Below are 12176 nucleotides of genomic sequence, written 5' to 3' on the forward strand. Positions count from 1 at the left end.
GCTATAAAATCTTTCTGGTCTACACCTAATGCATGGGGTAAATTTGATAAATTGGTTCAAGAAAGTATAGACATCCTGCTAGCTTTATTGATTGCTTAGCCGAGACAGCAGAGTCTATCATAGGAATAGATAAGGATTCAGAAGAGTCTGTGGCTCATGTGAGGAGGCAGTTCCTTCAGGGTTACAACTCACATCTGAAAAAATTCTTCAGAAACTATTTCCCCAAGTATGACAATGTCAATCTTTCTGAACTTCGAGAGGCCGCATCATACTTATGGGACAGTCACAATGAACAGCAGTCTGAAATGAATGAATTAAAACAAAAAGTGAAAAGCACAGCAGAATCATTGAAGCAAGAAGAAATAGAGCAAATTAAGAGCTTACAGACCGTAAAGGCATACTCTAGACTCTCCTACCAACAGAGCAGGGGACAGAGAGAAACTAGAAAGTGTTTCCTGTGTCACAAGGTTGGACACCTTATTAAGGACTGTTATCTGAAGAAGAAACATGAAACAAACAATAAAATCACACAGAGAAAGACATATTATAGAGCAAAGACAAACATCTGACCAGGAAGCACCAGACATTGATGCCATGAGGGAAGCTATAAAATCCAGAGCTAAACCAAGATATGCAGAGGTGGTATAAAATGGCAGAAAAATTTTATGAAGCCAGGACTTTAAGATACTTAATAATGTACAAGGGGATGGAAAAAAGGTATTGCAGGATGTGACAAGCAATGAAGGACTTGTAGGAGTGAAACAAAAGTACATACAGAGGAAAGAAAATACATGGGTGGAACATAAAACTGAATTTATTGGGTCTGTGAGAAGTTATGGTGGCAAATCAAACCAAGTATTGAGTGAAAAGCAGAGACAAGTACAGGAATTAGATAAAAAGATTAAAAATCTAATTGCACAGATATAAGCAGATATTGGAGACTCAGACAGTAAGGGCATAGTAACAGACAGGAAAAAAGCAGAGAATAGATAGAAACATATTTGGAAAACTTTTTTCAATGCAAATTGGGCATAGGGATTGAATTTAGGACAAAAAGGATTCATGAACACTCACATAAACATGATCAGATGCTATTGAAAGAAACAGTGAAACACAATTTCAATTCCCTACAACAAAATGACTATAGGAAAACACAGACTAAGGTTATTGTTGCAGAAACTGTGGCAGGAGCTATAAACAAGATACAGAAACTCACAGACAAACATAAAACCCCACTTGAACCTATTAAAACTTCAAAAAGCTATATGGTACAGATTTCCTTAGGAAAAATATCTAGCTTGAACCCAGAAGCTGAAATTTTCATCCTATATTAAATAACTTGAAAATTTCAAATCTAAAAGAAGATAGAGCTGAAAATACAGTTGATATAATTGATCATAGTCAATGTATTGGAAGTGAAATAGCAGTTAGATTTGAAAATACAGGTGGAATTGAGGGCATAATAACTGCCAGGATAGCCAAAGGTTCAAGAGACTTCCATGAAATCAACATTCTAAATGGAGGGAGGAGGTCTGGCCAAGTAAAACTATATGAAATTACAGATAGCGATGGTTTAAATTCATATTCCAATGTAGTAGAAAATAAAATACAATCAAATTTAAATGAAGATCAACGAGGAAATGATTTAAGCCAAGAAGATTTAACTGGTTCAACCATAGAAATGGCAGAAGATAACAGTGCAGTGCAAAATGAATCATTAGCAATTTAATAGCAACACAAAAACCAGAACCATATGTATGGAGTACAGTGGGGAAGAATGAATACACACACCCCAGTGGTACATGGGAAAATGCTGCTGTACTAAAGCCATTTCCAGAAAATAACATCAGAAACAACAAAAACAACAGAAAGATTTCTACCTTCACACAGTCAAAAGAGAGGTCAGATGAACAAAAACTTGAGGCTGAAGAAAGTGTAGAACCTGTGAATTTTAGTAACAGCATTGCATATCTGCAAGAAGCAGAAAACCCCATAACATCAAATTAATCACCACAGAACACAACCCTAGAGCTTATTAATGAGAAACAAATAGAAAACAAACTTGGGAAAGATAAAAGACAGTGACAGGATTATAGCAATACATAAAATCTGAGTTAATAACATCTGACACAGGTTTATATGACACTGAACAAAATCCAATGAAAAACATAAGGATTACAGAATTCAGTGACCAAGAGTCAGACTCAGACCAAGATGATTCAATACCAAATGGTCTAATAATAATGGACCAAAACAGTGATCAAGAGTAAGAACCCTATGAATTTTACAATCTCTATGAGGGAGTTAACAAAGATTGGGATGTGTGGGACACAAATGAGCAAAGTGAATACCTGGACCCAGAACAAACAAAGTCTTATGAATATAATGATGATGATGATGATATCCTATGGGACAGAGGAGATTCTTTATCAATGGATGAAATGTTTGCTATGTTAGGAGTTGATAGTTATGAAGAATTTGTACAGAAATTGAATTACATTGCCGATACAAACAGTGATTGTGAATGGGAAGAAACATATTATAGAACAAATTGAAGGAGAAATAGATATACAATTACACATCTATTCTCTAACTTCAACAACATAATATTACAAATACCATCTGTGGAGAAGGATTGAAACCAGGATTTGTTTGTGTTCCATAGGATAACATATAACACAAAACCTTGTGAGAACAAAAGACTAGTCCTACATATAAAATCTAACAAAACAACAATTAAGGATTTTAATGACATCAAGAAAACACCTAAATTTCTAGTAACAAACTATAACTTCATGACTATGACAAGTACAAGCACCTAGTAATGGAAATGGAAGATCGGAAACACTTAGAATGCTATTGAAGCACTTACCCACATTGGATGAATCTGTTATCAAAGACTTTAATACCAGATTCTGGATGAGAACTGAAACAGGTTACTCATATCTCTCAACCTTCACCTAAAAACAAATCTCTGCCGGGGGGAGGAAGAGAGGGAGGGTATACCATGAAGATATTACCTCATAGTTTCAGACATCTCACAAGAAACAACAATGTGGTCATGATGATGTAAAATTACATTATGCCCATAACCTTACCAGCAATGAAGACGAATAAAATAGCAACAACAATAGCCCAAGCAATATTTAACAACAGTCCCTGTAAGTGGAAAGCTATGAATGAGAAGACAAGAAGAACACTTGAAAGCATTACATATAGTAACATAAAGAAAAGACATGAGTACAAGTTACAACATGAAACAAACATTGCAAAAGCAGTGATGAAATAGCTCCAGACATTCATACACATTAGGATTATAGCTCCTATGAAATATGGTCTCTGTTTGCAACAAAGTTATTTAAATAAGAAGACATGACTCTGCAAAATACATTATATCATGTATCATTCTATCTATACCAACAAGAACACAAAAACCCATAGGCTAAAAGCAAAATTCTATCTCTAAGAAAACTTCAAAATTCAAGAGAATCTCTTAACATGAACATCTTAAAGAAGTGAATAAATGAATAAAAAATGAAACCCCCTTGAGATATCAAACATCAAATAATATAAGATAATATCATATTTCAAAATCATAACATATATCCTGAGAAAAAATTTATACAGTACAACATCCTACATACACCCACACATGAAGATTATCATACAGAAAAGCATACTTCCACATATGAAGAATCAACTCCTAAACACTGACAGGCACGCATGAAGAACTCAAACCTTACTTCCATGCACAAGCAAACAAAAATCAATCTTACATATATGCAAATGAGAAGCTTACATGCCTGCAGGTTCTTGTATATTCCTGTATGTTAAAGAACACGGGACTTCAATCAAGGTGAGATGACAGATAACATGTGTATGCTGAACAGAGGAAAAACCCAAGACATGTTTGTCTCTACAATCAACACTAAAGACATAGAAAGACTTTGAAATCTTGAACTGATGGTGATGAGGTCACGTAAGAATGTGCCATACATATTAATTTCACATATGGGTACATACACACAGATACAACTATACATAAGCACAACATGGAAAGGAATCTCATGGACTGGGTAAGCATACAAAACATTGCATAGTTACACATACACAAAATTCATACTGATATATTTAAGAGTTTCTGTGGAAAATTCAAAGAGAGTCTTCTTATCTGCATGATTTTATACAGAAATTATATACAAGATTGTATTATAACTGTACATATGTAAAATCTGTATAGACAAATCTGTATAGACATTTGTAAATACTAATGAACTAACAGGCTAACAACATTAGGGTATTTTACTGACATTCTAATTACTAATAGAAATAGGGAAAGCTTAGGGAAGTTGAGAATCCTAGATGATTAAGGGATAGATGTATAGCATTATTAATATCAGTTAAGCTACATAATAATATTAGTAACAGTCATTCACAGAAATTTTTGCTTAGAACAAATTATAATCATTAGGATATAAGAAAGTTAGCATTGTCAAAATATTGTTTAAATTGTTACATTGTTTACTATTATATTCAAAACCATATTTTAGGATTGCATGTCTTATGACCTAAACCACTTTCCTACACCCAAACCTTAGAATAGTAATAGTTAGTCAGAATAGTTAAGACAAATGAGGATTTTTTATTTTGGAATATTTAAAATAGTATAGGTTAAAGATTAGACAATTAGGAATTCTTCAAGATACAATTAAGAAGTAAGTACTGCTGATACAGAATATGGGTTGTACTCTGTGCAAAAGTAAATGGGGGATTTTTTAAGAACGTATTACTGTAACAGAAAGACTTGGAAGCAAGTGCAAGGAATGGAAGCTTGAAGAGCTGTAAACCAGAAAGATTCCAAAGGAGAATGTGGCCAGGAGGAAGGCAGTTTGAATAAGCTGGCACAAACTGTTTTTACTCATCTCCTTCTTCCTTGGACCCTGAGGAAGGAGCTCTCAGAGAGTTACTCTACCTTTCTGGTTATTGGCTTTTCCTTGAAATACTTATGGCACAGCTCTGAAGATCTTTTCAAGTTTCTAACAATATCCCTTAAAGACTATTCAACCTTACTTACTCATATTGAATTTATAATAGATTAGGGAAACCAAAATTCCCTCTCTCCTATCCCCAACTCCTTTACCCTTCTTCCTTAAAACAAATCCCTGTTTTCAGTATTATAGAGTGAGATTAGTCTTGTTAAAAGCTGCAGTCAGTTTACCAACTCTGAATCACTGTTGAAACTAACAGAAGGAAATAGGAAGTGGGGGGGGGAGGAGAAGTGAGATCTCAATCTCTCCTATAACTGCATTTCCCTGTGTGACTGTTCCAGCCTTTATCCTTACCTTAAATACCCTAGTAACTGAGCCTCCAACACAGTTCATATCTGGCCTCAGACACTTCCTAGCTGTGTGACCCTAGAAAAGTCACTTAACTCCCATTACTACCCTTACCACTTTTCTGCCTTGGAACCAAGACATAGTATTGATTCTAAGGCAGAAGATAAGAGTTAAAAAAAAAATTTCCCCCATACCATACTTTCAAATCAACAATGCTAGCTGCTGTTATTATTGCTATCATCATCATCATTAATATATCATTTATTCACCCAGTAAGAATTGTATGCACACAACAAATACACATATCTTTATTTTTTTCTTTTGTATGTCTTGACTGACCAGGATAGTACATCATCATGATTCACTGTGATTGTCATTAAACTATAACATATTCATAATTCATTAGAGAATTAAAATATCATTTAGGAATTATTATTACATTTGACAAATGAAAAGTTAGGAAGTTGTGACAATATATGAGTGACTTTCCTAATTAAAATAGTTATGATAAATAAATAATATAAATTAATTTTTTTTTAAACCCTTACCTTCCATCTTGGAATCAATACTCTAGGTCTGACTCTCATTCCACTGAACCACCCAGCTGCCCCAATAAGTTAAATTTTAAGAGAATATTTAAAATAAATAACATTAGAAGAAATTAATTAACTTAAAAAAGCAATAGTATCTTAGATGAATATTACTGAGAGTGTATTCAGGAAACTACTTGGTTAAGAACTTTCACTTTGGTTTAGACCTTTCATATTTAGAGTACTAAATGATGATTATCTTCTTTATCTCAGTAAAGTTTATTCTGTTACTGTAAGAGAAATTTCTTTTACCTAGACAAATTTTCTTCTCCTTTGATTTGTGCCTTTCTTCTTGTTTGAAATTCCAAGGACATGTGAGAAACACTGAAGGCAGAAATGTCAGGATTTGGCAACTCATTGGATGTGTGGAGTTAATACAGATGTTGAAATGGAGGTTAAATGCTAAATGATTTGCTAAAAGTTGCAAAGTAATAGATATCAGGGGCCAAATTTAATCCTTTGACTTCAAAGTCAGTACTTTTTCCCTAGATCACATGGCTTCACTTAAAGTAGAAGCAGAAGACTGAATAAAATCCCCAATCAGTGTTTGGCTTTGTAGTATAATTTTTTTTTCTATTTATTTTAATGGGAAAGGGGAAAGAATGAGTATTTATATAGAACCTACTATGTGGCGGGTGGGCACTGTCCTAAGCACTTTTTCCAAATATTGACCCATTTGAATCTCATCACAACAACCTTATGAGATAGATGTTATCATTACTCTGTTTTATAGTTTAGGAAACTGAAACAATATAAATGACTTTCACAGGAAAGCACAGATAATGTGTCTGAAGCCAGATTTGAACTCAGATTTTTCTGTCTCTAGATCAACACTCTTATCTACTGAAACATGCATTTTCTGTGAATATATGTAATTTAATCAATTTAGTGGCTCTTAATCTATAGCTCTTAGCCCATTCAAGCTAAAAATTTTATCCAGGAAGGAAATATAACAAGCAAAAGATTCCCCCTTTCTCTTTGACAGTTAGTAACTAGGGTGTTTGGGAGTTCACAGTAATGAACCATACTGTGAAATCCTGACAAAGGGGAAAAAAAGAAATTGTCTAATATTCTCTTCTCATTTTTTTCTTCCACTATGCAAATAAATATACTCTTCACCCTAAGGTGATTTCTCCACCTCTCTATTTTTTAATTCAATTTGCATTTTTGTTTTCAGAAAGTAATTAAGTACTTTGAGTTTTAAGAAATATTTTCCTTCTGGAATTCAAGATATTTATAAAAGAGAAGAATAAATTAAAGTAGGTTTAAATTTCAAAAATTGTATGAGTAGATTCCGTGATGACAAGAACTTGAAAGCATACTGTTATAGTATATTAAATGCTCTTATTTTTATATAAATGAGAATTTATATTTTAGTATACCTTTATATAAAGAAAAATAGCTTTTAAATTGAGAACCAAGAATGCATTAAACTTAAGAATATTTGGTAAGAAAATTTAAATTTTTTGTGTTGTTTAAGAATCAATAGTAGTTATTTTCCCTTTTTAAAAAATTTATAATCATATTTCAAAATATAGTGCAGTTTCTTCATTTATCTGGCACCATTGTTTCACCGAAGTAAATTTTCAGATAACTAGAAATCAATCAAGAAGTATTTCATTAAATGCATGCTGTGTTCCAGGCACTGTGCTAGGCACTAGGGATACAGTTATAATCAATGAAACACTGAGCTTGCTAGAGATTAACAGCTAGAACAATTGTGCTCAAACTTAAAAATTTTAGCCATTAAAAAAAAATTAATGTTGCAGTTCTTTTTACTGCCTTCTTAAACAGAATAAATTAAATCTTTCTTGATGATTTGGGGATCACAGTGATTTTACATTATTGTACTGAAAGATGGAATTTATTTTATTATTCCATTAGCTTAGTCAAAGTCACACAGCCAGCATATGTTATAGGTGGGACTTACAGCGCAGCTCTCTATCTACTATGTTGCACTGCTTTTCATATTCTTCTTTAAAAGAGAAACAGCTATATATCTTAATGTACTGATAAAGTGAATTTTCTTTAAAATTCTAGGCAGCAAAGGAACAGACTCAAGATTTGATTGTAAAAACTACTAAACTTCAAGCAGAAAGGTAAGTAGTATTTTCCACTTAAAACATTCAGTTATTTAATGAATGAATGTATTTTTGTCTCAGTAATAACATATATTACATTGATTATTCAGTTATTTAATGAATGAATGTATTTTATAGCAATGACAACATGTATTACTTTGGTTATTACTGCACTGTAACTTATTAATCCATAGAATAATAGATTTAGAGATAGAAGGGACCTTAAAAAACATTTAACCCAATTTGCTCATTTTACAGAAAAGGAATTAGTGACGAAAAAAAGGTTAAGTGACTGGTTCTGGATTACACAGCTGGCAAGTGAATAAGGCAGTTTTTGAATCTACACCTTCCTGACTTCCAAATCTAGCAGTCCATCTTCTATATCATTCTGCTTCATTAACAGGGAAGTATAGAAAAAACAAAGTAATAGGAGAAGAGACACCTTAGTTAATCTTTTTCTCCCCATTCCATTTAGTTACAAGATTTGAAGTCTTTTAACCTCAGGGTCTCAGTTTCTTATTTAGCAAAGTGGTCACATTATCTCCCCAAAGATAAGTAGGTGAACTTGATTAGTTCTTAAGCTTGCCTCTAGTTTTAATATCCGTGGTATGATCTTTTGAGATTTGCTGTGTCTCTTCCTCCACATTATATTCTCTCATGATTCATCTATGTTATAATTTGCATGTTTCAGCAACAGCCAACAGATCCTGCTCTCACTTCATTAGGAGGACATCTGAATGAAATTTCATGTCTCCTACAGACAATGCTTTTGCATAAAGAATGATTTAATCTCTTTAATTTAATCTATATGACTTGAACAATCAATACATGCTAATACATAATCATTTTGAGTTTTTGCATGATATTATGTGTTATGATAAATTTGTTAAATTCACATGTTCATTACCACTAAAGGTTGTCTTAACTTGAATCTTGGCAAATTAAGGGGCTTAGAAATTTTCTTGTGACAAAAAGCTTTTCATGCACTTTATTTGTGATGTAGCACAATTTGACTTTTTCCTCTTGTCATTAAAGACTGCAATGTCTTGGTTGTAAGAGATTAGATTGGTAAAAAAAATGGAATGTCAAAGGGAAGATAACTGAAGAATATGGATTTTATATAACAATTTTTATTTTAAAAAAGAACCATGGAATTTTTCTTTTTTTTTTTTATGATTTATATGAGTAACTGTAGCTTTTAGGACTCATTTGAGTTTTCAAAATTTCATTAACTTTATGCATTTGTAATTTTTGGTAAGAGTTTCTGTAAAAGTAGACATATTGAACTGGTAATAATGAAAACCTTTTTTTCATTGAGTTGTAGGTTTATAAATATAATTTGAAAGGCACAGTGACATCATTATTGTTACAATGCAAACATTCTCCATTTGTATAAAGAAATACCTGAGAATAAGCTATGCCTATAATATATGTATATATATATATATGTATATACACACTTAAACATTTTTAAATTTTATTTTTTTACCTTCTGTTGTAGAATCAATAATGTGTATTGGTTCTAAGGCAGAAGAGTGGTAAGGGCTAGGCAATGGGGGTTAAGTGACTTGCCCAGAGTCACACAGCTAGGAACTGTCTGAGGTCAGATTTGAACCTAGGACCTCTTGTCGCTAGGTCTGATTCTCAATCCACTGAGCCAACTAGCTACCCCCATATATATATATACATTTTTAAAAAACAAGGTGTAAATCAATGGTGTCAAACTCAAATAGAAACAGATCCCTTCAGGCCACATATTCACTTAGAAAACCACAAATTAATATTGTATTGATTTTTATTTATTTGTTAAACATTTCCAAATTACATTTTTATCTCTTGACACTCCTTGGGCAATGATTTTGACAATTCTACTGTACATAATGACATTTGTGTTTTCACATGTAATCCTCTTTTTCTCTTCTTTTGTCTAATTTTTATAGGGTAGGTGGGTGATTATTAAATATAGAGTAAAAAAATTGTTTTTAATGTTGAAAGAATAGTAGCTACAAAACAGTATTCCATAAACATGAAGCACACACTTCCACATAGCAAGTGCATTTAAACTTGGAGTCCAGTGATAATGAGACCCACTTGTAGGATATACTTGTGGCAAAAGCAACTCACACTTCCTGGTACTCCAGGGCTATAAGTTCTTCCTTTGTTTATCTCTCACTTATCTTTAGTGCAGTGTCTTTACTGGGTGTATTGCTGAACTGATTTTCCAGTATCTGTTTCTCCCTATATTTGGCTTTCTTCTATGAAGCCAGGAGTTCAATTTCTTGAAGCTGCTTCCTTTAGAGTGAGTGCCTTTTTACATTTGTCTGTTTGGAGTGTATATCTTTGCTCCTTTCTGAATGCAGTTCAACTGTAATTCCCCAACTAAGAAACCCTTCATTTGATGGATAGGGTGTTTCCCACTCTTCAAAGAACTACTAGAGTCTGGTCAGTGTTTAGAAGGAGAAAGTGGGTATAAATCCCATCTTCTCCCTTGAAAAGGTCACTTCCACCAAGAGCTCAGGAACCTAAACATAGATCCTTGGTTTTTCTACTCTCCATACTTCACTGTTTAGAGACTCCAGGGCTTTGACTAATTTGTTTGCTGAACCAGTCTCATTCTTAGTTTCTTATCCAGAGAGAAATGTTCACCCCTCAAGAGATCAGAATATAAAGAAATCTTTACAGTTAAGTTTCACAAATACCTTGTGATTATTGGGGGACAGGGTGGTCAGAGTTCAAAACTTCTGGAAGTGAAAAATAATCATTTCCATTGGAAAAAGCTAAGTTATTATGAATCACATTGTGCAAATTCTAACATCTTCTGCTAAACCATTTTGCATTAATCAAGTTACATTCGTGAAAATGAGCTTATCCGACCCTGTGCCTAGAAAAAGAAACTAAAACAAAGTAAAAGCTGTAACAACAAATGAAATGTTGACCAATACAAATACTATATTTTACTGTCATTGAGACTCATCCTTCTTTCATAATTAAAAAATACAAATTTTCATGTCATGGAAAAGAATAGGGACAGTTTTGTGAGGCTGAAGGTTTTATTTATAAACTTTTCTGATGTGGCCTTATTTCTATTACAAACAAATTTTCCTATTTCCTATTTATGTTTAAAGTTTTAGTTGGTCACATTTTAAGGATTTTCCCCTCATATAACATATTAAACTTTTTCTTAACATGCTTTGTCTTCCTCTATTTTTAGTTTTATATTTTTCCTGAGTCTCCTTTGAAAAGCTTTCCATTTTATCTGAATTCTAATAATTGTATAAAAATCAGTGAAATGTTACTGTTAAATTGTTTTGCTGCCTTATTAATATTTTATTTTTGTTTCAGCCTCATAATTCAATTCTGTTAAAAAACTCATTTTGAAAATTCAGAATCCTTTAAAGTAGTTAACTGAAATTAATCTATCAAAAATACATGTCATGATTCTATATGAAAAAAGATATTGAAGGGTAATATAAAGAAATGGAAGACTATTAATTGGAATCAGTAAGGTTAGTCTGGGCTGTTTCTCCTCTTTTTTTTTTTTAAAGGTACCTAGGTATTATTCTTAACAAATAGTCCACTTTTATGTTCACTTCAAGGGAACAGTGCATGAAGAACATAATTTTCCCAGCAGTTGACATTCTCTCTCAGGGTAGCCCTGTCTCCATGGTAACAGTTAAAACTTGGAAATTGGTCCTCCTTAAGAAGCCATTCTGTTAGAGCTTAAGGGTAACAGTTCTTGGCATTTTCTTCCTTTAGCATTGGTAACATGTTCCCATGATCTGTTGGCTTGGCTTATTTATGCTGACTTGACTCTTGAATAGAACCTTTGTCTTCATCTGTGTGGTTTCTCCATTCCCACCCTCCCTTCACCTCTTTTTCTTTTGGGCTACAATGTACTGAATGCATAGTTTCAGAATAATTCAAATGGCATTATTTGTTGTGATAAAAAAATTGTAGATCAGATTCTTTCCATGGGTTGACAGTCAATAATTTATGTGAGAGATGCTTTACATTTCTTAATTTATATCATTCACATTTTCAAAATGACCTTATCATATTATCAGACTATATTTAGAAACAAGAAAATATTTCTGGGTTATTTTATGGTTTATAAGCCACTTTTGTCATGACAGTATTTAGATAACTGGTGGAAATATTATCCTCATCAT

At 32.7% G+C, this 12176-nt stretch overlaps 1 protein-coding gene across 2 annotated transcripts in view; it reads left to right on the forward strand.

Moving 5' to 3' along the window:
- Nucleotides 1–12176, forward strand: part of COG6 (component of oligomeric golgi complex 6) — a 153986-nt gene that overhangs the window by 17816 nt on the left and 123994 nt on the right. For both annotated transcript variants that reach the window (XM_001368196.3, XM_016421917.2), the window contains exon 4: nt 7967–8025. In XM_001368196.3, coding sequence (XP_001368233.1) covers nt 7967–8025 — 59 coding nt within the window. The remainder of the gene's footprint in view (nt 1–7966; nt 8026–12176) is intronic.

Source organism: Monodelphis domestica, chromosome 4 (assembly GCF_027887165.1).
Source record: "Monodelphis domestica isolate mMonDom1 chromosome 4, mMonDom1.pri, whole genome shotgun sequence".
Lineage (NCBI taxonomy): Eukaryota > Metazoa > Chordata > Mammalia > Didelphimorphia > Didelphidae > Monodelphis > Monodelphis domestica.